Source organism: Musca autumnalis, unplaced genomic scaffold (genome assembly GCF_047663935.1).
Source record: "Musca autumnalis isolate F117 unplaced genomic scaffold, ASM4766393v1 scaffold_1, whole genome shotgun sequence".
Lineage (NCBI taxonomy): Eukaryota > Metazoa > Arthropoda > Insecta > Diptera > Muscidae > Musca > Musca autumnalis.
The window spans coordinates 325,067,189-325,094,950 of NW_027411644.1; the positions used below are offsets into that span (position 1 = coordinate 325,067,189).

The 27,762-nt window shown below is 32.5% G+C and overlaps 1 protein-coding gene across 6 annotated transcripts in view; it reads right to left on the reverse strand.

The window, feature by feature from the left end:
* Nucleotides 1-275: 275 nt before the first annotated feature.
* LOC141390113 (very long chain fatty acid elongase 7) overlaps nucleotides 276-27,762 on the reverse strand; it is a 124,621-nt gene continuing 97,134 nt past the window's right edge. For all 6 annotated transcript variants that reach the window (XM_073962689.1, XM_073962685.1, XM_073962684.1 and 3 more), the window contains 6 exons: nucleotides 20,709-20,794; nucleotides 8,370-8,560; nucleotides 8,225-8,305; nucleotides 7,322-7,621; nucleotides 6,959-7,240; nucleotides 276-1,232 (listed from right to left, as the gene is read on the reverse strand). In XM_073962689.1, the coding sequence (XP_073818790.1) occupies nucleotides 1,044-1,232; nucleotides 6,959-7,240; nucleotides 7,322-7,621; nucleotides 8,225-8,305; nucleotides 8,370-8,560; nucleotides 20,709-20,772 (1,107 nt within the window). In that variant the 5' untranslated portion in view covers nucleotides 20,773-20,794 and the 3' untranslated portion in view covers nucleotides 276-1,043. The remainder of the gene's footprint in view (nucleotides 1,233-6,958; nucleotides 7,241-7,321; nucleotides 7,622-8,224; nucleotides 8,306-8,369; nucleotides 8,561-20,708; nucleotides 20,795-27,762) is intronic.

Sequence of the window (27,762 nt, forward strand, 5' to 3'; positions counted from 1 at the left end):
TTTGTATGCATCAAAAAAAGTTACCAAACTGCAAACTTAAATAGAAAATTAATTTAGCATAGCCGTCCGTCCACATATGTCTTTTATATAAATACTATGTGGAGCTTGTAGACATATATTCCCTACATATGTATCTATCTACATACGCGTATGTATGTTTATTAACAATTTCTAATATTTGAACTTAAAAAAGGCAACCGTTTGCAAACGAGATAACGACGACAGACTAACAATAATACATACTAATAGTTTAAGCATTATACACAAGTTAATTGTTTTGTTTTTTGGTTTTTATAAAATTTATAAAGATTTTACAAAATCTTGTCATTTATTTATTATTTATTCCTTTTTTGTTAGCAAAATTTAATTAAGAAAATACGTTTAGTTCGACCATTTACAATAGAAAAAGAGACACTTCTATTTTTTTTTAAATATAGTTTGTTGTTGTATACAAAAACTTATAAAAAAAACAATGCGTTTTGTTCGCTCGCTCCAAGTAAAAGGATATACTTTGTTTTTGTTCTAACAAAAGAGAAGAAGAGAATAGCTTACAATAATTTACAAAAAGAAAGGAAGGGACATTTAAATAATAATAATAATGAAAATAGAGGCGAGGGGTGGGGTGGGATTGTATGTGATTCAATGATGATTTTTGATTGTTTCGCGTTTTTTTGATTGCTTTTTTGAGGAGATTGTAAAGGATTTTATAATGCTGCTCTAAAATTGTTGTTGTTGTTTCATTTTCAATTACCCTTAACAATAAAAATGTGTATGTTTTATGTGGTGGTGGTGGTGGGTGTGGATGGGTTTGGTTACTCATTTGTTTACAAATTTATAGATGATTGATTGTTTTTTGTTTCAATATAAATAAGAAATTATTTAATTAAATTAACTTTTTCTTCATTCCATTTGTTTTTGTTATTTTTTCTTCTTTTTTTGGATTTGTATATAATTTGTTGCTAAAAACTATATAAAATTAATTTAAATATTGTAATAGACTTAAATCGAGGGGTTGTGTGTTTTTGTTTTCTTGTTGTTCTATCTTATTTGACTTTTCTCTGGTGAAGACTAGAGCTACTGGTATCTGGATTAAGAATAGCTTCATTTGATGAGATAACACCTTCCTTGAGTATGTGCTCGCTGCTGCCATTGGCATAACCGTTCTTATAGTGGCCATTTTTCAAATGACCATTTGTTTGTATTGAGGTTTCAGTTTCGTCTTCCATAACAGGCTGTAATGAATGGAAAGAAAACAAATGAATGAATAAATAAATAAATATACCAATAAAAGAACAATTATTTTATGAAAATACAAACGAATACTGTTTGTTATGCTGGGTAATGAATGAATATTTTGGCTCATATAATTCTATGTTTATGTATATGAAATTAACACCCTGTTGGACATTGTATTGCTACACAGCACGTGGAGCCTATATTTACTTTATACCACGCTCTCTACAACAAATTTTATAATTTATGCGAAATGCGAAATACATATTTTTGTTTACCTAACGTTTAATAAAGCTCTTCAACGCAAAGAAATTAGTATTTATAAATATTTTGTAATGCTTGACTGGCAGACTGAAAGAAATTATTACAAAAATAAAAGGAATTTTATGACCAGACAAAGGTTAAATAAAAAATCTTAAATTAATATTTAACACTCATGATTATAAATTAGAAATTATAATTGAATTAGCTTGTACAATAACAGCAAAGGGGAATATATAGCATTAAATAAACACTTCAAATTAGTCGTCTGTAAATCTAACCGTATGAGTTTTGTAATCAATTATTAAATAGTTTGACTCAACTACTCCCCGTTTGAACTTTGCCAGCAGGTATTAGAATAATATTTTGTTTGCGTAATAACAATATTCAATACGTAAAATATACTTACACATAACAATAACCAAAGAGTTTTCCATTATTGAATATGTTTTCTATACGAAATAGGTTGTTGTTATTGCTATTGTGTCTAATTGTATTTAATTAACACTGTGGTGTTAAACCGGACCCATGTACTTAATATTTTCCAATAATCTTCAACACTTGTTCGTCATTTACTTAATTTCAATTAGAAAGATAAAGAGATTCACTTCCCTGCTTCTTTCCGCGCTGAAACTGTAATCATTGCAATACTTGTCAGTATTGAGTTGATTGTGTTTGCCACGCCTTTTCAAAATCGGAATGAGAGTCAAAATATCAAGATATTTTGTAACAATTCGACAAAAACTGACATACGACTTGTGTTTACATTAGAGTTGAATAATCTAAACGTATTTAGCAAGTATGTCATCCTCTTTAATGTACGTACATAATGTACAAATGGTTGTGTGTAAAAATCACACATTTTAGGGCTCAAAGGTTATTGATCGCTCACAGAAAATTTGAAGGCCATCAAATCCATTCCTTGGTCTGTCTGACTCCCTCCTGACTGATTGATTGATTTGTTAATTTGGTGATATTTGCACATATTTCAAACGTTGCTATATTTTTTGATGATGATTGGCAAATAATCACCAATACTTTTACAAATGGTCGGTCATTGGTTAATTGCAGAACCATAAAAATTCACAAAATTGCAATGAATTTTAATAGAAATTTTGTTATAAATTATTATTCAAGTTGGCAGAGGTAAGAAAGAGTCTTAAATGATTCGGGAATATTTTATTGCATAGGGTAATATGTTAGCTACAGTTTTCAAGGAAATCTATTAAAATCTGTTACAATGATAAAAATTATGGGCAACTGTGATTGAAAAAAAATTTAAAATGCGAAATAAAAATAGTAAAAATTGCACCGTTATAATAGGGACCGAGAAAACAAAAAAAAAAATCAAATAGAGTCCTCAAACAGCACTTTTCCCAAATTTTATGGGGAAGGTACCCGAAGGACGGAACCGATATATTCCATATTCCCACCTGTAGTGTGATTCTCTAACTCATTTTTTGAGTTAGCGACAAAAATCTGTAACATTAAAACTCAAAATTACTTCGATTTCAAGGGCTAATTCAGTCAATTTGGTCAGAGCAGGAGTAGCTGCCATCATTATAGTATTTAGGACCATGCCAAAATCATGGATGTTAGGACTCGTATGTCAGATATATATTCACTGGACAATAGCCGTAGACTATCCCCGAATTTGCACATACAATATCAGGAACCTACGACTTATCCTGATGACTTTATTTTAGTTTATATTACTAAAATACGTAATTTTACAAAGTCCGATCTGGGTTGTCAATATTTTCTCTATACATATTCACCATAGATATTTCAAAAACAGTTTGGATCGAGCACACATAATCTTCTGAAAGAATTTATTATGAAAAAACATCAATAAAATATATTTTGTGAATAAAAACGATAGAATATGGTCCTAAATCATATATAAAAGCAAAAAAGTATCAGTCGGCTTTGCCGACAGAGATATACCCTCAGCTTGTGTATATTGAAACAATTTTTTCCCAAAATACGTCTGTATTTAGGGGGTTCTAAAAATGTTGGGCGTTTGAAACGACAAAAACGTTGATTAGGATTAAAGATCAAAAGTTTTGCGGAGGAGATACTAAAAGGAATGGATCGACATTGACCGTTAAGGAAGTGGATCTCCACGCACAACATATGATGCAATAGGGGGTTTTTACACTCTTCAGGCTGTTTGCTGAAGAAGTATGGACTTGCCCCTAAAAAAACTTTTACCATCGTAATTGAGGCAGCGAAAGCAAGTTGATTCAACAAAAATCAAAGTGATTCGGTAGTAGGTCTTAAAGTGAACTTATCCGAAATTTTGTGTGGGAGGTACCGGATGGAGTGGACAAATATAGTCCATATTCGAACCTGATCTATATCTAGTAAATATATTAGGATGTGTAAAGTGTAGACCAATTCGGCCACTCCCTTCAAGAGTTACCGTACGAACAATTTTTCCGAACATTTTTGAACTTTTGTGGGGGAGGTACCTTCAGGTGTGGACCGAACTGGCTTATCTTCAAACTTAAACTATGTTTGGACTAAATATTACTAAGGCCATATTTTGGACCGAATCGGCAGATCCGTTCGAGAGCTATCTTGTGCTCCAACCACCTTACATGGTGTCATAGGGGTTTTTTTGCAACTTTCATGCTATTTTCTCAGGAAGTATGGACTTGCCCCTGATGAAACTTGTACCGTCGTATGGAGGGCAGTGAATACAAGTTGCTAAAACAAAAATCAAAGCGATACGAGAAATGGCCCTAAACTGAACTTTTCTGAAATTTTGTGTGGGAGGTACTCGAAGGAGTGGACCGATTGAGTCCATTTTGGAACCTCATCTAAGTTTAGTAGAAATTTCACGATGTGCAAAGTATGGATCAAATCGGTCACTCCCTTCAAGAGTTATCGTGCGCACAAATTTTCCGAACATTTTCCAACTTTTGTGGGGGAGGTACCGGAAGGAATGGACCGATGTAGCTCATCTTCGAACTTAAACTAAGTTTGGGCAAAATATTACGAAAGCCAAAATTTGAACCGAATCGGTTCATCCGTTCGAGAGTTATCGTGCGCTCCAGCCAGCAGGACAGACAGACGGACAGACATGGCTAGATCGACTCCAAATAGTCTGAAACACATTTCGTCCAAACATACTTGGGGTCTAAAACCATTATTTCGATGAGGCACATTTTCATCGTATCAAAGTGTATATACCCTCCTTAGCCTAAAGGCTGAGGGTATAAAAAGCAAAAGCTTCGGGAGATGATAAATATTATAGCTACATATTTAATTTGTTCAGAGACTCATAATGAAATTTGATTTGGAATACTTCTTAGTGTTGGGCAATCTCGTTCATTGAGCGGATCGATCTTTTTTTTCTTCGTTCGTTGGCTCTTTTTCGTTCAACAATACATTTGACAGTATTATTTTCTTTTGAAGTCGTTCGTTCTCTGCCGCATATGACTCCGTCGTTCTTTTCACCGAATCGTTCTTTTGAAAATGTTCGTTCACGAATGACACAACTGTTGTGTTACTTGCTTGTTTGTGTGCTAATGGGGGTGGTTTTGTTTCTGAACGTAGTGGTGGTGGTGGTTTTGATATGAAAGAACCAGATGAACGAATGATGCAAAAGAGAGATATGACCGAGATCTGCTACTGAATGAGGTGAGTTACTGAGCGAGAGTAGCTCTCTGAATCATTGTTTGTTTTGTGTGGAAATTTGTGCTGCTTGCGCTAACGCAGCGTTTGTTTAGAGTTTGACTGCAAAACCAATGCTGCTAATTTTGTAAGCAGCAATGACTCGTTCATCGGGGATCTTAATCAATGGTGGGCAAATTGCGAGAGACTCATGTATTTTTTCACTTTTTTGTATGAGGCCGAGCATTTCTGCCCAACAGTGATCTAAATGAACGATATAAAAGAATGAGCTGGATACGCATCCGTTCGTTCTTTTCACGGAATCGTTCCTTTGAGCCGGTTCGTTCATGAACGACACAACTCTAATACTTCTTCTTTTGAAACAATCCCCAAAAAGTGAAGTATTTTAGGAGATTTTGTCTCAGTATGGAATAAATTTTAATTAAGAGTCTAAAAGTTTAACAAATAATTTCTACCTAATTTTGTAACGTCATTTTCTTAACAAAGTGTTTTACTTAGATATATAGTTTGTTCTGGGACTTATAGTGAAATTTTGTGTAGAATATTTCTTCTTTTAACAGCTTTCGTCTAGAATTAAATTTCATTTTACCTGCATGCATCAACCCGAAAAAAGAACAAAACTAATTTATTCAAAAAATATTTGGGTGTTTTGTTGGCAAACTTGATGTATATATTTTCTTGATATATATTGTAAATACATAAATATTTCATTTATTCGGCGACTTATAATGGAATTTGATGGAGAATATTTTTGTCTTTGACGTCTTCTGTCTAGAATGAAGTTTTGTGGGACAAAACTTAATAAACTCAGATAAAGTACCACATTAACCCTAAAATGGGATTTTACTTTTGGCAGATTCCTGGCGTTTAGGTACGATTTAAAGTTTTGGTGTATTCGGGGACCTATAGTAAAATTTTATGACAAATAATTTTGTAGAATATTTTGATCTGATACGATTTCATTTTAAAGGAGTTTTTTAACGTTTTTGAAGAAATGGGCCAAAAAGTCCCCTTTAGTGACTAGGGCAACGCAGAAGTTACATTGGACGTTAAATGATTGTTGATTGCCATGAATACTGCGCATAATACGACGGTTTCCGAAGCCATAAATAGCTAATGGTCCTATCCAAAATACTTTTACTTTTTGTGAGAGTGAAAACTTCGTTTTGTTACAACGTCTGTCTCGATATTGTAACGTCATTACCGTCCATCCTGCCCTCAAAGCCCTGCCTCCAATCTTTAGGAAAGATTTTTTTGATACCAGCTGAACTTTTACAACAATTACTACATATCCAATATCATGATCACCGGAGTGTGCATTAACGAACTGGAGAAGAAAATCAATACCTCAATCGCACTACTCTCGATACGTTTTTGCCACAGCCACAATTTTCACGTCATGGGGATAGAAGGTAAGGATGATATTGGAAAAAAGGTGGGATACAGGACAATAACAACATTCCAAAATCCAATGTCCAAAAGAAATGAGGATGGACACTGTATGCCCTTGTTCGATTCCAAGCCAGGCAACATTTTTAACGTTGGCAAAAATACCTCCGTAAAATTGATGATATTTCCTGAGTATTTATTTCAGCCATGGAAAACTTCTCTAGAAGTGGTGTCGTAAGGCATGCCCTTCACACTCGTCTATAAAAAGTTAGTCCTATATCATTGAGCTATTATGAGTCGGGTGCTATTATGAGTCAATGAGTCCACATTGAAATGAGAGAAGTCTTCATTGCCCCTTCGGGAATGTTTGATTCATGATCTTTCGAAATGTCACACAATATTTAAAAATCTTTTGTTCTTATTTGTAACTTACCATGCATGCTCCACGATTGCTATTGCCATTGGCATAAACTGCTGTGCCATTTGTTGTTGCTTTGCCATTTGTGAGGTATTCTTTTTCTGACGCGCTAGCAGCATGACCATTGGCAGCTTTAACCTTTTGGGCAGCACGTGTATATTTGGTTTTATAGAAATCTGAGAACAAAAATAGGAACATAACGCCATGCAAACCAATCCAAACCATGAATCCCTTAGGATAATCACATTCGCGGAATAACAATTGGAATTGATGTGTGAAGATAGCAACAAATTGTACCTGGAAAAGAAGGGAAATGAATTTGCATTATTGTGTTGTAAAACAATCTTTCATTCACAACTCATTAGCTTAGATACTTACCATTTGGAAAGTTGTCAAATACTTCTTCCACCAAATGTATTTCTGATATTTGGGACCCATGGCAGCAATCATATAATAGAAATACATAACAATATGTACAAAGGAGTTCAATAAGGCAAAGAAGGTACTGTGGCCACCTGGGGCAAACTTCAAGCCCAACCACACCGAGAACGGCATACAGCCGTGATGAATGACATGCAGAGTTGATACATGCTGGGTTTTCTTGCGCAAAATGAAGAACAGTGTATCAAAGAATTCGGTGAATTTCGATATATAATACCACCAACAAATGTTTGCCATCTGGAAGAATTTAAAACAAAAAATACAAATAAATTTTAAGTAAAGGTAAAGAAGGAAGTACTCTATAAACGCATTGGTAATAATATTTTTCGCGGGGAGAAGATTTAGAGTCAAAATTTTTGTATGATTCAGATATTGAAAGCTCAGCAGACTTGTTGATTTTTAAACGCTCCATATTTTCTCAGGGAAGGGTCATTTAACTAATAAAGTTTGGGAATCTGCCCACAATGAATACAAAAAAACTCAATATATAACATTCTAATTTGATAATAAAAAAGTAAACAGAGTTTTTACTCTCGATACTCTAACCAAAACAAGTTCATTCATCTTATCAAAAAAAAAAAAAAAAAAATAATAATAATAATAAAATGTTTACATGAAATTAATCTCATATAAAAAAACAATTATGCAAATTAATATAATGAAGTTTATTGCCCTTTACAACGCTGTTATTGTTTGGCAAAATAAACGTTAAATTAGAAACGTCATTAATTATAACTGAATTTTATAAAAGTATTAAATTGCTTTGTGATTTTAAAAATAACTTCATTATAAAAAAATATCCAACTATCAAAGTAAACTAAATAAATTTTTAATACTCACTCTTAAAGCCTTTGGACTGTTGCTATAGTCAACTGGTTGACATTTGAAATTATAATCACCCCACCAGCCACTCATTAAATACTGAAAAATATATAAAAAAATATTAAAATCTTTATACTTTGAATTTGTATTATTGAAAGCCTACCTCGTAGAATATCCACGCACTAAAAACGGTTTGGAATAGATTATACCAAACTAATATATTTCTTAAATCCATGGCCTTACGTTTGGCCATTAACTTTGGTCCTAATGATTTACTAAAATAAGCGTAAAAGACACACAGCAAAAATGTGGGTACAGGTGAGGACATCATTGGCCAACCATTTACACGAGGATCTGAAAAAAGAAATAATAATTTCCAAATTATTACATTTTTAAATTAATTAATAACACTGTACAACATATAAGAAAATCCTTGTCAATCATGATATAAACATCGAAACAAAAGCAAGGTTTATAAAATGCTACATCTGGTCAGTTCTACTGTATGCCGTGGAGACGTGGACTATTAAAGCTGCTGATATACGACGATTGGAAGCCTTCGAAATGTGGGTCTACCGCAGAGTTTTAAAAATACCATGGACTGCGCACGTGACAAATGCCGAAGTATTGACAAAAATGAATCAAAGAAGAGAACTCATAGCTACAATCAAAAAACGAAAAACCTCATATCTGGGACACATCATGAGAAATGTAAAATATAGATTATTACAAAAAATCCTGAAAGCAACAGTTGAAGGTCGGCGTACCAGAGGCCGAAAAGAGATGACCTGGCTAAAGAACATAGAAGAATGGACAAAATATAATAATTCGGCAAACCTTCTAAATGCGGCAAGAAATAGAAACACTTTTGAGATAATTGTTAATAATTTATAAATATATAGTACTAAATAATATCAAATTTAATATGTATATAAATAAGTAAATGAAATGTACCTCGATATGTATTGTATTGTATGGTCGCTTACATTCGAAAATCGAATTAGCAAATAAAGAAGAAGAAGAAGTACAACACAAAAAATAATTACAAGATAATTCGACCAGATTATGAAAGAGGACCGAAAAAAAGAAGACACGTGTATCGGCGTTTTGAAAGTTTACGTCGGGAAGTAACCTAAATAGGTGTGGCAATTTCCGCCCATTTCTACAGGTTTTGAAATATTCGACATCAGATTCCTTGGAATCCTTGCATTTTAGGTATAAAGTATCTTTGGCAATATTGCTGACAACAATGCGGGGTATCTTTTTATGAAAAAAATTAACTCTCATGTGAGTCACTAAAGTGTTGTTGTTTTTGGTCACTTTTTTCAAAAACTTTTAAAAACTCCTTTAAAATGTGATCGTATCAAATCAAAATATTCGTATACAAAATTATGCCAAAAGTAAAATCACGTTTTAGGGTTAATGTTGTACTTTATCTGAGTTTATTAAGTTTTGTCCCACAAAACTTCATTCTAGATAGAAGACGTCAAAGACAAAAATAATCTCCATCAAATTTCAATATAAGTTGCCGAAAAAATGAAATATGTATTTGCAATATATATCAAGAAAATATATACATCAAGTTTGCCAACAAAACACCCAAATATTTTTTGAATAAATTAGTTTTGTTCTTTTTTCGGGTTGATGCATGCAGGTAAAATGAAATTTAATTCTAGACGAAAGCTGTTAAAAGAAGAAATATTCTACATAAAATTTCATTGTAAGTCCTAGAACAAACTAGATATCTGAGTAAAATACTTTGTTAAGAAAATGACGTTACAAAATTAGATATTATAGTTAGAAATTATTTGTTAAACTATTAGACTCTTAATTAATATTTATTCCATACTGAGTCAAAATCTCCTAAAATACCTCACTTTTTGGGTGTTGTGTCAAAAGATGAAATGTTCCAAATCAAATTTCATTATGAATCTCTGAACAAAAGAAATTTGTAGCTATAATATTTAACATCCCCGAAGCTTTCGCTTTTTATATATGATTTAGGACCATATTCTACCGTTTTTATTCACATTTTCGTTATCTGCGGTCACAAAATATACTTTATTGAAGTTTTTTGATAAGAAATTCTTTCAGAAGATTATGTGTGCTCGATCCAAACTGTTTCTGAAATATCTATGGTGAATATATATAGGGAAAATATTGATAACCCAGGTCGGATTTTGAAAAATTACATATTTTAGTACTATAAACTAAAATAACGTCATCAGGATAAGTCATAGGTTCCTGATATTGTATGTGAAAATGCGGGGATAGTCTACGGCTATTGTCCAGTGAATATATACCTGACATACGAGTCCTAACATCCATGGTTTTGGAATGGTCCTAAATACTCTAATGATGGCAGCTACTCCTGCTCTGATAAAATTTACTGAATTAACCCTAGGAAATGACATACATGTGTGTATCATGAATGATCATAACAAAGTTAGGATATGGCTAGTTACTTCGATTTCAAGGGTTAATTCAGTCAATTTTATCAGAGCAGGAGTAGCTGCCATCATTGGAGTATTTAGGACCATGGCAAAAAAAAAAACAGTGTAATATACCAAAAAGTTTAAAATACAGGGAAATAAAAAATAAATTTACGGGGACGCAAAAGAGAGAGCTTACTGGAAGATATAAATTATGTTAGTGAAAAGAAATCAATCCAAACCAAGAGAAACTGGAATAATATGTACGTGTCAGTTTTGAGGTGACTAAAGAAAAACTATATTTCTCGGGCAATTCCGAAGGGATAAAGAAGACATTCTCTCATATCAGCAAAAGCATTACGATTCTTATTGCTAAGTTTTATATAGCCGATTTACTCAGAAATGCGACTAGCATTTTGTGACGTTGTCTTGTGTTTTGAGAAAAGCAACGAAAAAGACAGATCCGTTCAGGAAACTAGATTGTCCAACACTAGTGTTTCTTGTTCTCATTTCTTTATAATAGAAATAATAATAGAAATTTCAAGTTCAATAAGTATAAACGAAATTTTATTGACCCACATTTTTAAAATTTGGAATTTAAAATATAAAAACACAAATTCACAATGAAAGTAGACAATAATTTTTATCACTGCAATTAAAATATTACGGACTGGTTTTTATTCTAATATTGAAAGTCAAGTTATGAATATTTTAACAAGTATTATATGTTGTTTGACTATACATATTTCAAACACAAAATCTAATATTTTACTGTCGAACAAACAATAAGAATTATAGATATATCAACACATACAGAAAAAACTCGATTATCCTCGGTCGGGTTTTTTGCATAATCCAATACAATTTTTATTAATTATGATAAAACGGTCTTTGTACATGCTAAATGAATACATTAAGGGGTTATGGCCAAATTTTGATCGGTTTATTCGTTTTCGAGCTACAATGCGCATCGCAAATTACTTTAGTAAAAACAATGTTCCGTAGACGACTATTTGTCAGAACACTGTGCAATATTTTTTAACGAAAAAAAAAATCCGAAAGAAGCTCAAGGCATGATCTATCAAAAAAAATTTGGTAGATTTCTTGTAAAAAAATCATGAAAAATTAAATTTTTTGTGCCAATAAACAAGCGAATGTATCAAATGATATCAATAGTTTTGAATGTAAATATCGAACAAATCGATATTTTGCAAGCTCTAATGCCAATCAAAAATGTGCTCTTGGGGCGACCAAAAAAAAAAATTTTTTTTGGGTTTTTGACTGCAAACCAATAATCGAAATTTCAAGTTCAATAAGTATAAACGAAATTTTATTGACCCACATTTTTAAAATTTGGAATTTAAAAAATAAAAACACAAATTCACAATGAAAGTAGACAATAATAAATAAACAATTTATCATTGCAATTAAAATATTACGGACTGGTTTTTATTCTAATATTGAAAGTCAAGTTATGAATATTTTAACAAGTATTATATGTTGTTTGACTATACATATTTCAAACCCAAAATCTAATATTTTACTGTCGAACGAAAATTATAGATATATCAACACATACCGAAAAAACTCGATTATCCTCGGTCGAGATGTACTGATTTTATTTTTTTTTTTTGCATAATCCAATACATTTTTTTATTAATTATTAAAAAACGGTCTTTGTACATGCTTAATGAATACATTAAGGGGTTATGGCCAAATTTTACAAAATCGAAATTTTTTTATTGGCTCATTTTAAAAAAATTTCCAGACGAGCGGACAAAAATTAGCTGAGATATGGGCGTTAGAAAAAGAAAATTCATTGTGATTTGTATGTAACATCGAAGTTTTAAACGCGGTCTTCTCTAAATGGCATTTTTGAATTCGGTGCCCACTGTATAAATAGATATCGATAGTTTTGAATGCAAATATTGAACAAATCGATAGTTTTCCAGCTCTAATGTCAATCAAAAATTTCCTTTTGTGGCGACCAAAAAAATTGTTTTTTTTTTTAACTGCTACCCCCTAAGTTTTTTATATTTGATCCAAAAACCTTTTATATATCAAATTTCATGGCAATCGATTAACGTTAACCCGTGCCAACCGAGCGATCAGTGTTTCCATAGTAATTTCTATGGGGCCAAAGGCCATTTTCACGAAAATTCTCTAAAGGCATAAATTATGATCCATTGTTGTGGTTAAAAACCCTATCCTACAAACATTTGTGAAAAACGGATCGTATTTTGATATAGCTCCAATGTGCCGATTTTTGGTAATTTGGGCCCATAAAGCTATATTAAACTCCGAATCGATTTTCACAAATTTTTGTAGGATTCGTTTTTTTCATCGATTGGACCCTAATTCATCGATTGCATATAATTAACGTTTATAGAATTTTCGTAAAAATTCGTTCGGGTTGCACGGTGTTTATGAAACAATGAATAGAAACATTACCCTTAACAGAAACAATGCAGGTTGCAGGTAATTTAAAATCGCAATCAAGGAGGAATATTTCATGTAATAGTATCAGAAACGAAATTTATGAATTCAAGGATCTATTTCAGAAGAATTCCATGTCTATTGCATCGTTAAAATTGGTTAACTACGTAAAAGTGTATAAAAATAACATAATAGCTCTGTTCCAGAACTAAAAAGTTTTTACAATTTTTACCACTTTTACACATTTTGCAAAATTGATATGAAAATCGTTTACGACTTTTACAACTTTTACGACTTTTACCACTTTATAAAGTACGGGAACAGGCCAAATGTTATTTAACCATAACGTTAAATTACATTATGATAAAGTCAAAAGCCATTCACTGAAGAGTGATAGCAAAAAAATGTCCTATCATGTTGTATTTATGTTTTTGTTAATGTCTTTGTAGTAATATAATGGGAAACGAATTAGCAGATGAACTAGCTAGACGTGGCTCTAAGTCTATCGACCTACCAGTTGATGAAACTGTCCGGCAAACTTCGTAAGTTCTACAGCGAGAAGGCACAACAAAGATGACTCTTGGAACCTGAATGCAGGACATCCAACACAATCTGGCCTGCGGTCTCTCATCTCATTGGACAAGTTAGGGATGAAAATCACGGTGACACCGAATACTAGCTAGATATGTAATAGATACTCTCACCTTCCTATCATAGATCCCATTACTATTATAACCTCAGCCTCTAGGTTAAAGATTAGAGCTGGCAAAAAATCGATGGCACTATCCATAAAATCGATTATTGTTTAAAAATAAATATCGATAGATAGTTTTGCCTAACGATATTATCGGAACAAAAATCCGCAACCTAAAATTCAATTAAAATAAATAGAAATTTCGCTGCTTTTCGGTTTTGTGTGTGTGAGAAAGTAAGTCCGTAGCTACACGTACCCAGATAGCATTTGGAAGACTGTTTTTTTTTTCAAAAATCACATTGCGGAGTATTTTTAGAGTCCTTTTGGTGATCAAAAACTGATTAAGTCGCTTGTATGATCAGAAAGGGACTCGAAAGTGACTCCCTGTAATGATTAAAAAAAGTACAATTTGTAATACAACAACAAATGTGTAGCAATCACAAATAAATCATTGATGTGTTTAAAATGTGACCATTTTTTTTATTTATTGTCACATATTAATCATCTGGAAGATTGAAAAATGCTTAATCAAAAAAGGGTCATGCAGGTGTTTGAAAAGTGATTATAATTATGTATCTTCTGATCATATTTTGAACTGTTAGGTGATTAAAATCTGATTGTTTTGTTTTATTTTGTTTGGTTGTAAATAATTCTCATATACACTTTCTACAAAACTTTGATATAAATGTAACGTATAATATTAAAGGTACAGACAAACACAACACAACAGGTTTTGCCAAGTGAAATGAAGAAGCAGTATACTAACCACCAAGCAACATAAAGGATAGTTAAAAGACATAACAAAGCAGAAAAGACTATAAAACAAAGGAAAGGAACAAAGAAGAATAAAAAGAAAATTTTTTTAATTTATTTCGTCTAACAAAAAGACTCATAAATGACTCCCTAAAGACTCATAAATGATTATAAACATGACTCTAAAAAGACTCGAAAAAGGGTCCCAAATTAATCAACAAAACACCAATAAATGATTGAAATACGACTCGAAAAAGACTCATTTGTGATTTGTTTAGAAGAGTCGCCTGAGGTTACGTGTTCCTCCCGACAAAGGAGTCATTTATGATCAGAAAATGAGCTCATATTCAAGCTTTTTAATCGTGCAGTCGGATCAAAAAAGACTCGAATTTGATTAAAAATTTCAAAAAATGCTGGCTGGGTACACATTTTTCGGAAAAGTAAAATGCATTTTTTAATATTTTTATAAAATAAAAGCATTTGTTTATTCTCCTTTACATTTCTGTGAACTACTTGAGCAAAATATCAAGATATCCATTGACATTTCCGTTATTTTCATCTCCAAATTAATGGTGTTGACAACTTAACGATTATATCGATATTTTAAAATATTATATCGAAAATATCTAATGTTGGGAATATCAATGGTTTGCCAGCTCTAGCTATGTATATACACTTTCCAGATGCTATGTATATACACTTTGATACAACCAAAAATGTGGCTCATCCAAATAATGGTTTAAGATCCCAAGTATTTTTCGACGAAATTAGTTTCAGATAATTTGTAGTCGATTTAACCATGTCCCTGCGTCTGTCCGGCTGATGCTTTTGCGAACTCTCGAACGGGTCAAATTTTGCACTTCGTAATACTTTGCCCAATCTTAGGGGTCGATTATCGATAGCAATTATCGTTGAGTGGAGTTGCCAGTTGTCAAAATTACTTTATGTATGGCAACTTTCAACTGAAGTTGCGAATCTCAGTTGACGAACCGGCTATTTTTCAGTAACCAGTTATTTTCAGTTGCAGTGAATATTTTCGATGAAGCAAGAAGTAAAATTGAAAGGAAAGACATTTTCTTAACAATTGTTGATTATTTGCATGATTAATTAATTTTGTGTATCAAAAATATGGTGAAAATAATAACAAAACAACAGTTTGAAATACCTATTAATTGATAAATTGATTGCAAATCCAATGTGCACATGGGTTCCATCCGACAGCACCAGGGAATTTCGTTTTTGAATAAAAATATTTTTTTTTGTCTTTTTTCCTCCTCCGTCAACTTCGAAACGATCCAATTTGTCCTCTATCAAGTGGACAACTTCCTTCAATACGTTCATGTAGATTGAGCCATGCAATTGTTGTAATCATTGTCATGGGAATTTTGGAAACTTCCCTCCGTAAAAAATTTCAACGCAGCGCACACTTTTAAAAATGGGGATATTGCTGTTGATCTGTAACTTACATTGAAGCTTCAACTTACAGTACAGATGTCATTTCCAATGAATTCGACATGTCCCTCAAATTTCTTCTAATAGATGTCATGTCCTGTACATTTTCTTCATCATCAAAAAAAAATTCCACGGAACTTATAATTTTCAAATTGTTTTTTTTTTTTTTTTTTGTTGCGAATTTTGCCTTTTGGATTTAATAGATTTCACAAGTTTGAAAAAACACTGATCGATAACACGTTTACCGACAACCCAGTTGGGTTGACACCAATAATACAACATTTCATCTCAGTTGTGCTGACAGTTGACAACGCAACTCAAGTTTAGTGACAATGCATAATCGACCCCTTAGTTTAAGTTCGAAGATGGACCATATCGGTCCACTCCTGCGGGCAACTACCCACAAATGTTCAAATTTTTTCTGTAAAATGTTGTGAACGATAACTCTCAACGGGAGCAATCGACTTGGTCCAAACGTTGCACATCGTATTATACCTCCCCTTATACCTTCCACACAAATTTGGAAAAAGTGCAGGCTAAAACTTTCTATCGGATAGTTTTGAAATTATTTCAGCAGGTTGTTCTTGCGGCCCTCTTTACGACGGTACATTTTTTCGGAGGCAAGTCCACACTTCCTGAGATAATTACCTAAACGCCTCAACTAAAATGACAAATCCACAAGTTACTGTCACAGGGAGTTTCTGATTGGTCCAAACTTTGTACTTCGTACTATTTCATCCATAATATATTGGTCCCGTCTTTTGGGTACTGTTTATGTCACCTTCCCATCTCTGAATTTTCAAAACTTGAGCTACAGAGGGCAAACAAAAATCATAGAATTTTATCTATTATTTACGATCAACCACCAATTCAATGGTCAGTGATCACTTCGGCACTTTTTGTTCGCTCTCTTCTTCAACATACTTCAACCAACCAAACAACCATCAGTGTTATATTATTACTCTGTCACGGTAAATACGAGTTTACTTAAGAAAACGAAGATTACAGTCAATAGACAAGTAAAAATAATCAGCGTTCGTTTTAAAAGCCGAGAAAAGTTTATACCTTTGTTCCTCCTCGGAAGAAACCACTATCACCCTAAAAGCTTCCGAAATTCAAATTACCAAATCTTTACAGGTACCTCCCACACAAAATTTGGGAAAAGTGCAGTTTGAGAACTCGTCTGGGATCTTTTTGAGAAAAAATGTTGTTTGTTTTTACGATCCCCATTTAAAGAGACATTTTTTCCAGAGCTACCCAGCAAAAAAGTCAATTCCAAGTAATGACTTTATTAAGTAAATTTTGGCAGTAGTAATTGACCGTACATGGATGGGGATGTCATAGGGAGGAAGTACTTCCTTAAAGATGTTTTTAAGTACATATTTAACCACATACCGATAGTCAAAAAAAGGTAAAAAGCATATGTTCTATTTTTAGAACAATTGAGATGAAATTATATTCGAATTCAACACTCCACATTTTTTTTATTTCACTCGCTGCTGGTTTTGAACACACGAACTTCTGAGTTGTAGTCAAACACACTGCACACTAGGTCACTCGTACGAACAGTACGGGTTGTTTAAACACATCTATGTACATCAACATTTCTTCGTAATTTTGTGAAGAAAAAAAACTCCCTTGCCGACACTGAGCTTTGAACACACAACCCTAGGATTTGTAGTCGGGCACACTAGCTCTGTGCCAACGTACTCATTACTAAGCAAGTAGTAAGGAAGTAATTAGTTATGCGTAAACCATTATATACAGTGGCGGCCATATAATTAAGAACGACATCGTATTAAAAAGTATTTGTCTTGCTACGTTCCAAATATTTGAATATTTATATGGAACAACATTTGTAAATAAAGTACACGGTAAGCACTTTCAAATAAAGCCAAAACATGTTTTAATTCTCCCTCGTTTATACGCAAGAAACCACGATTTATTAAAATAGTCATACATCGACCTGGCCACATAATTAAGAACGATATAAGTAAAGGTTACTTTAAGGTAATTTTCATTCACAATATGTGAATATATCGTTATGTATTTTAGAAATCGGTTACTTTGATTCATTTTTCGTATCAAATGTCCTTCAATGGTACATATTATTGAGTCTAAGTTTGATAATTAGGGCATACCTAAAGTTTTCAAAAATTTGCCCATAATTTGACGAATTTATTTTATTTTTGGGATCTAAAACCGCAGTTTTGTCTTCCTTTCATTCCCTCGATGACGCTCTAAACGATATCCTGTGATTGTCGTTCCATAGTCGGCGCTTATTTACCCTTAAATTGGCTTTTATCCCACTTGTTTGAGTCCTTTACGAAGGAATTGTCTGGGAAATAGTTTCGTAAGAGCCATTTCCACCTTATAAATCGGTAGGATTGTTGTCTGCATGTACTAGCCAGGAAATAAAAAATTAATTTAGTTTTGTACAAAAAATTGGCCTAACGGTACACCGAACAGATATGAAAGGTTTAATATTTTGAAAACCTTAATTGCACAATGTCTTTGTGGGTGTGGTAGACATAGTTATGTAAGACTTTTTAATCAATGAAGCTCATATTAATATCAAAAATTATTGATTTAATAATTTTATGGATGGAAATACAACTAATGTCTGATGTACATACACAAAATTATTGTAGAATTCGAACATTCAAAACATTATGTTAATAAATGTTATATTCGGTGTGGAGTTCTTCCAATTTTTGTATAGACGTTATATTATTGTTTAATTTCCTGTCTACTACCTGCAGACAAAAATCCTACCGCTTTATAAGGTGGAAATGGCTCCTACGAAACTATTTCCCAGACAATTCCTTCGTAAAGGACTCAAACAAGTGGGATAAAAGCCAATTTAAGGGTAAATAAGCGCCGATTATGGAACGACAATCACAGGGTATCGTTCAGAGCGTCGTCGAGGGAATGAGAGGAAGCCAAAACTGTGGCTTTAGATCCCAAAAATAAAATAAATTCGTCAAATTATGGGCAAATTTTGGAAAACCTTAGGTATGCCCTAATAAAAAAAAACTTAGACTCAATAATATGTACCATTGAAGGACATTTGATACGAAAAATGAATCAAAGTAACCAATTTCTAAAATACATAACGATATATTCACATATTGTGTATGAAAATTACATTAAAGTAACCTTTACTTATATCGTTCTTAATTATGTGGCCAGGTCGATTTATGACTATTTTAATAAATCGTGGTTTCTTGCGTATAAACGAGGGAGAATTAAAACATGTTTTGGCTTTATTTGAAAGTGCTTACCGTGTACTTTATTTACAAATTTTGTACCATATAAATATTCAAATATTTGGAACGTAGCAAGTCAAATACTTTTTAATACGATGTCGTTCTTAATTATATGGCCGCCACTGTATGTACTGTCTGATAATGCGGAGTAAATAAGAACTCATTACACGGTAATGCATGAAGTAATGGCATGTGCTTACCAAATTTTTGCTGGGTAGTCCTTATTCCTGAGATAATGTGTAATTTTTGTTGGATCAGTTTTGTAACCACTGGGAACCTCAAATGTTAAATTACAGCTAGCTTTTAAAAAATGTAGCTACACGCAGAGAAGAGATATTGTAGAAACAATAATATTCTAAGAACAAAATATGGTATTGTAAAAATCAGAAAATATATATTGTTGATTCAACAATACTTTTGTATATTTTCAAATTTTAAAAATACCTCATTTTGTTCCTCGAATATGATTGCTCTTACAATCATCAAAACGCCTACAATTGGCAATTACCGTTGTATTTGAATTTATGACATTCTAGCTCAATTATTGTGGACGCTATATTGATTACAACTTCAAATGCAACCCAAATATATTCAATTTCGATTCTGCAAATCGAGTCGAATCGGTTTTTATCACATACTTGAATACTCTATTGAGTTGAAAATTATTACTTCGAAAAAAAAGCTAATGTACCCTCCATACTATGTACGGTGTATGGTATAACTTTTGTCAAAAAATTCAGTTTAAGATATCTAAAGTAATTTACTGGCTTGTTAATCAGCTGCAAATTTCAAAGGTTGGGTAATAATTAAAATTTACGATATATTCGATATAAGAAACAACAATTCGTTCAATAAGTGTTTTTAAATAACATCCATAACAAAATTAAAAAAAAATAAACAGTGATAAGTTGAACCAGTAAACAGTGGTAGTTGATATAAAAGTAAATATCTTAATCAAAGGAATTCCAGTTATGGATAGTTGAGATGACAGCCGATAAATCGACTTGTGGTTTTTTATCTTGAAAAACGAAGTCGACTTTTGGTCATGGGGAAAATCGAAGCACTCTTCGGCATTTCAGTATGGATTTTCGGTTTTCCTACCAACGATCTTTTATAGGATATGTTGCCAACAACATTTATAAAAAAAAACCTTAAAATAGATCGTGATCAAAATAGAAGAATCAAAATATTAAATTTTTTTTGAAGGCAGAAATCACATTTTTGAGGTTTAAAAACCACAGATTCGAATGTACATATTTATCAACGAAATGTTATCCATACGAATGTTTCGGCTAAGAAAAAAGGCCGGACAAGTGGTGTCATTCCATGTTGGACACACCGTTCTCGACTCGTCAATACAAATGAGGTAGAACCTCTAAGGCATTGAATTTGAAAAAATCAACAGGACCTATTTACACAAAATCAAATAGGTTTCGGAGAAAAAATTTAAATTCTTTGCTACTTACCGCTTTTGTTGTCCATAAGATCCCTGTACCAGTCATAAATATCATGTACTATTGCAAGAGCCATTTTTAATTTGTTTCAATAAAAACTGGAAATAAATAGAAAAAGAAAACGTTAATTAACATTATAAGAAAATTTAAAATAAAACATTATAATAAACTAGAAAGAACAATAAATTTTTAGTTAATAGATTACTTTTCTACAAAAATATTTGAAAGTTCAAAAAAGCATAGTCCATATTTACATTAAGCAATTTTCCTTGTGCCAATTGTCAGTTTGTTGGTGAGAGAGGGTGTTGAAGGGCAAAGGGTCACCATATGCCTCACCTCTCTCTCTCCTTCAAACTGACAATTGTCGCAAGGAAAATTGCCTAATATAAATATGCCCAGTGGGAAAATGGGGAATGTATTACCTTTGTAATCGAGAAAAGAATGCAAATTACCAAAAAATTGCACATTGATTACCCATTATATTCCCCAATCTAACGGTTTTGGAATCAATACACAGACAATTCGTAGATTACACACTCATTTCTTCTGGACACAAGAAAAGAATGCATTATTTTCCTAGGACATGGTCCGTGTTAACAATAATGTATTCTGGAATCAATAAACCATAGTGTTTCTGCATTACCTTCTCGTTTACCATTGCTTCCATTTTCCCACTGGGTGGGCATACTTATATAACACAAATTTGTTTGTTTTATTTTGTAGATACAGTGTGCCACAAATGTCTTCGTACCCCTACAAGATTTTCCTTAATCGATGTAAGAACACGATGATAAAAGAAATATGTAAATATTAACAATGTTGGGCTGTTTGCTGCAGCAGATCTTTATTAAAGATTCGAAAGAAGAGTGTATTTTGATGAACCATAACGGATTTATTACGCCAAAACCGAAAAAGGTTGATATTTCGACACCACAAAAGTCTTCGTACCCCTTACAGAATTTATCAAAATGGACACTAAAATCTGTTACAAGTGAAGTCATTGCTTTCTGTTTCGACGTGTTTCTTCCAGACTCAATATTTCGAGGGGTTTTCATTGCGTCTTCAGCGTAGAGTAACCTTATATTGGCGTATTTATAGCTTGATAGATAAATTTAAATCTTATAGTGAATATAGAAACTTTTCGCAACTAAACTCCTTAAAATTTGATGGAGTTTACACTATTATCCTTTGTCTAGCGTTTTGAAACAATATACCTCTGTTTTAACCTGATATTATAGGTAATACACCTTAATTATGCCCTTTATATATGACGTTATGTCTTAAGGCATCCCAATTTTTCTGAACGGGAAGATAAATTTATCTCAATAATGTAAATTCATCATAGATTTCAGGTGAATGCATCTATTTATTCCAATTAGTAAACACCACTAACTGCGGTATGGCTCAAAATCACAACATAATTAATATATGCCTATCGACTAAAGTTCTTATTTTAATGTAATCAGCTTTTGTTGTTATTTTCACACCTTCGATCCAACAAATAAACCCCAAATTCAGTACTTAATTTTAAGGAAGTATATGAAAACCCTACTAAATGTGAAAGTCGCATTTTTTCATTCACGTGCAAGGTCTAGGCGTTATTTTCTTTTTACATAATTTACAAAAGGAGGGTTAGTATTTGTTCAATATTTTCGAACTGCATTTATGGCCGCCTTTTGTACAGTTACATCAATCATAATATTGCAGTGTGATTTCTAGAGGTCTTACCTTATATTCGACACAAAAATAAACAGATCTTTAGTTGTCATATGCAAGTTATGATCATATCTTTAGCAACCTTAAGTCAAATTACATACAATTTTGGCCTTCTTTCAAGTGAATCTTCATTTTTGAAAGCGGCAAATCGGAGATTTCTTTGAATATACTTATTCAAATTATTAGCGGAATTAACTCACTGAACGAAATATTTATCTTTGAAGATTAACTTGATCATTAAAGTACGACAAAAATGTCCCATTTGTTTTGCAATTTTTTTCACAAACCTTACTACATATTCCGCGCAACAGACCAGAAAAGTATCCGAACATCACCTTCTTATTGACTTTTAACAGAAACCGTGGAAATTTGAGGCAATTTGAATAAAATCAAAGAAGTTCCGAAAAGTACGAAGACTTTTGTGGGATCAATAAGGGCACATTTTTTAGTATTTCGTGAATAACATTTGAATTAGTTAACAAAATTCGCCAGTTCTTTCAAGTAACATGGAAGAAATGTATAAGAAGGACAAATACAGTTAAATATTTTGCAAAACTTTTTCCCAAGCTACTGATTGTCACTAATAAATATTTTATTACCAGGGGTACGAAGACATATGTGGGACACTGTATATGTAATTTCTAACAGAAGGAATGCATTTGAGTATCTAAAAAACTATGATTATTTAAATGACAAAAAAATAGAAATACAAAAAATCAAGAATAACTCCAGATTAATTCGTTAATGCTAGAATCGGTTATCTCGAAAAATAAAGGCAAATGATAACCTAATTCAAATGTAGCTCCCTTGCCAGCCCTTTTTAATTCTTTTATTCTTTTTAATTTCAAGCCAGTCGATGATTTTTTTAAGTGAAGCTCTTAACATTTAGTTAGTTTGATGTCAAAACGAAACCAGTTTTTTTACAGCAATGTATTAACCAATAATTATGGCAATAAAACATTTCCATGGAATTAAATTATTGCCAAGGTTAGATTTGACGTAAAACAACAAAATTTTCCACAATATTCCGCATAAAGAAAGGATTCTAGAAACAAAAATAGTGGAATAATTTCAACTAATAACGGGTTTTCACGAAAGCAGCAACAACAGAGAACAAAGAAACATGAGGGACATAATTGCTGTTATTATTGACGATATACGGAGGGGTTAATAATATTTTGGAAAATTTTAATTTACAAAGTATATTTGGTTATAGTAGGATTTAATATGAAGCTAATAGGAAATGAAACTGTTATACTAATTACAACAATAAGTATTTAAAAATAATTGTAAAAAAATCATTGCAAGATAATTTTTTTAGTATGCAAAGTCTGACAAGTAAGAACGGCGTTAAGTTCGGCCAGGCCGAACTTGTTATACCCTCCACCACGAGTTGTATTGAAGTAAAATGGAACAATTAGTTTCCTTTGGTTTATGAAGAAGACTAAATACCAAATTTCAGCAGTTTCGGCAAAACAATGTGTCTAAACTTCAAAATACCGAAATTCGGGAGGTACCGTTCTATAGAAGGCCATATCAAAACGTCAAAATTTCCGATATTTCGGTAAGATAATGTGGCTAAAACCTTCAAAATGCTGAAAATCAAGAGGTACGCTTCTTTGTGGGATATAGGATATTTTATAAACCCCTGGAAGACTAAATAACAATTTTTAGTCATGTCACAACCTCCAGAACTACGAAAATCGGGAGGTACAGGGCGGCTATATGAAGGCATGGACCTATACCTTCAAATTTCAGGTGAAAAGTGTTATACCATCAACGAAGACTAAATACCAAATTTCAGCCATTTCGGTGGGATATTGAGGCCACACACTTACCGAAAATCAGGTGGTACCGTTCTATGGGGGCTATATGAAGGCGTGGACCTAGGTATTTCGGTGGGATATCGAGGCCACACCCTTTAAAATACCGAAAATCAGGAGGTAGCGTTCTATCGGGGCTAATTGAAGGCGTGGTCCTGTGCCGACAAATTTCTGGGGGAAAGTTTTATACCCCCAACGAAGACTAAGTACCAAATTTCTGGCATTTCGGTGTGATAATGAGGCTAAAACTTTCAAAATACCGAAAATCGGGTGGTACCGTTCTATGTGGGCTATATCAAAACGTGGACCGATATAGCCAATTTGCAATACCAAACATCCTAGGAATAATAGACACTTCTGTACCAAATTATCTTAAAGATTGCGAGCTGTATCTTGATTTCAACAGATGGACATGGTTATATCGACATAGAATTTCACCCTGATCAAGAATATATACTTTATAGGGTCTGATAAATTTAATTATACCCTCCATATTATTGTGGAGGGTATAAAAATGGAATGGAACTCGCATTTTCCTGATAGACTTTGGATTTTCGCAGCAAAGACCCTCACAATATATAACTTTTTGGAATGGTATACACCAAAAATGACTTAAAATCGAATATGCCTCTCCTTAAGCTCCACATTCGATAACTGCATTTCAAGTAGAAATAAATCGTCAAAAAGGTATGTAATATACATGTTGTGCCTTTCTACCTTTTCTTTAATAATTTAAATTTGTTTCTTAAATAAATACATTATGCAATTTATAAAAATATTTCGTCCATGGAAAAAAGTAGCAAAACCGTGAATTTTGTTTTTTTTTTTTTGGCGAGAATAAAGGACTATATTAAAAATCTTAATATTTATCGCTTTCCACTGGAAATTGCTGACACGGTGAAGCCCCCAACATAGCTATGAGTTCATAAAATATGGCTTGCGGTTTCCGTTCAAAATCGTGAAAAGCTAAATAAACGCTAAAAATAGATCTATGACCGCGATTTATTTAAAATGTGCTACGCCGATTTTTTCTTGATTTTTCTCATGTATGAATATTGTAGTTTCAGAATCTGCAAAAACTTTCCAGGTGTAAGCTCCATTCATTTAAACTTGGTTCAAGAGATATTATAAACTCGTACGCGATAAACAAATAAAAAACTCGCGATATTTCAAATCCCCTAAACCTCAGTAGTAAACTTCTTGCGGTATAGAGCCATATGGGCTATTACACTGTACAACAAAAATTTAACTTTTTTAACAATTCAAGAAAACCCGCACAGAATATGAAAGTGAACCGAAAAAAGAAGGCGCACGTATCGGCGATTTGAAAGTTTACACCGGGAATTAATGTTAATAGGCGTGGCAAGTTCCGCCCAATTCTACAGGTTTCGAAACATTCGACATCAGATTCCTTGGAATCCTTGCATTTTAGGTATAAAGTGTCTTTGGCAATATTACTGACAACCATGCGGGGTATCTTTTTGGTCCCTTTTCAAAAACATTTAAAAACTTCTTGAAAATGTGATCGTAATAGATCAAAACATTCTACAAAATTATTTGCCTTAAAATTTTACTATAGGTCCCCGAATACACCAAAACTAAATATTACCTAAACGCCCGGAATCTACCAAAAGTAAAATCACGTTTTAGGGCTAATGTTGTACTTTATATGAGTTTATTAAGTTTTGTCCCACAAAACTTCATTCTAGATAGAAGACGTCAAAGGCAAAAATATTCTCCATCTAATTTTGGTATATTCGGGGACCTATAGTAAATTTTTTTGGCAAATAATTTTGTAGAAATTTTTGATCTGATACGAACGATCACATCTTAAAGGAGTTTTTAAGTGTTTTTCAAAAAAGGGACCAAAAAGACCCGTTTAGTGACTTGCATGAGGGTTAATTTTCTCATAAAAAGATACCCCGCATTGTTGTCAGTAATATTGCCGAAGACACTTTATACCTAAAATGCAAAAATTCCAATGAATCTGATGTCGAATATTTCAAAACCTGTATAAATGGGCGGAACTTGCCACGCCTATTTGGGTTACTTGCCGATGTAAACTTTCAAAACGCCGATACACGTGCCTTCTTTTTTTTCGGTCCTCTTTCATAATCTGCCCGAATTATCTTATAATTATTTTTTGTGTTGTACATTGTTATTAACCCACTTAGTGCCGAGATTTTTTTGCGAGAAAACTTAAAATTTTTTATGAAATTTGTTAAATAAATAACTTTTTTCTCTAAAACGTACAGTTTTCCTGCAATCGGTCCTTCTTTTAAAAGTGCCAAAAACTTTGGAGGCTAATATTGGTGTATCCTCACATGCCAATCCCTTGGTTTTTGATTGAGAAAATACTCTTACTATATTCCTAACAAATCCCTGACGTTATATGATTCTAACAATTATGAATGAATTTTTATCGCATATTTAAATTTTTCATCAAAAGTAGAAAATTACAAAAAAGTTGCGTGGAAATTCGTAGATCAAATGTATTGATCTAAGCGTGAAATGACAAATAACAGACAATACTATAACAAAATTCAAAAAACCCCACAAAAATATTCGAAAAAACTAGAGTTTTACGTCAATTTTTGCAACCATTTTATGTGGCGTTTAAACGACCATTGGCTTTATCTGGGTTAATTAAGAGTTGCGCAGACTATGCCATGTTTCATTCTTTGTTTTGTAATCTTAAATCTCGTACTTCGTGTCCCGCGAGTACATACTTTTTTGTTAAGAAACAACTGTCAAGTTTAAAACATGAAATATATGGATTGATTGAAAATTATAGAATTTAATATGCTGTTTATATTATAGGTTTTTGCAGGGTTAACCTTCTTTATGAGGATTTATTTGACGTATAGGCAATGGAAATGACATTTGAAACCCAGTGGGTTTGTTAAATCCGGACATATATAAACGTACTATAAGTTCCATTAACACATATCACTTTTAGGGAATATTTTCGAAGGGAATAACCAATACTAGGTTTGTTGAACAATAATGTCGAATTTGGAATATTGATATCAATTTGCTTCAAAATGGCAAATTTAAAGTATGAAATAAATATATGGATTAATATAAAATATATGGAATTTTAGTACATTATGTTCATTTTAGGGAATATTTTCGAAGAAAATAACCAATACTAGGTTAGTTCGAAAATAATTTCTAACTTTTATTATTCTCGGGCGGTGCCCGGAAAAACGCCTAAAGTTATTTTTGTCTGCTTTGATTTGCGGATATATGTAAGTCTCAAAATTCGAGGACATAACTCCCAAAAATCGCGGATATTAACTCCCACCAATTTTTTCCTTATTTCAAAATTATTTCTTTGATTAATTTTGAGATTCTTAATTATACAAATTTTATTTATTTTAGAGTAGAGTTTAGAATGTAAGCGGAATTATACATTTAAGAAAGCCTAAGTGCGAACCAAAAACGAAATTATGTCCGTAGAAGTTTCGGAGAAGTTGTACCATACTACGGTATTGTTTTACTTCTGGACATTTTGCAAAGAAAAT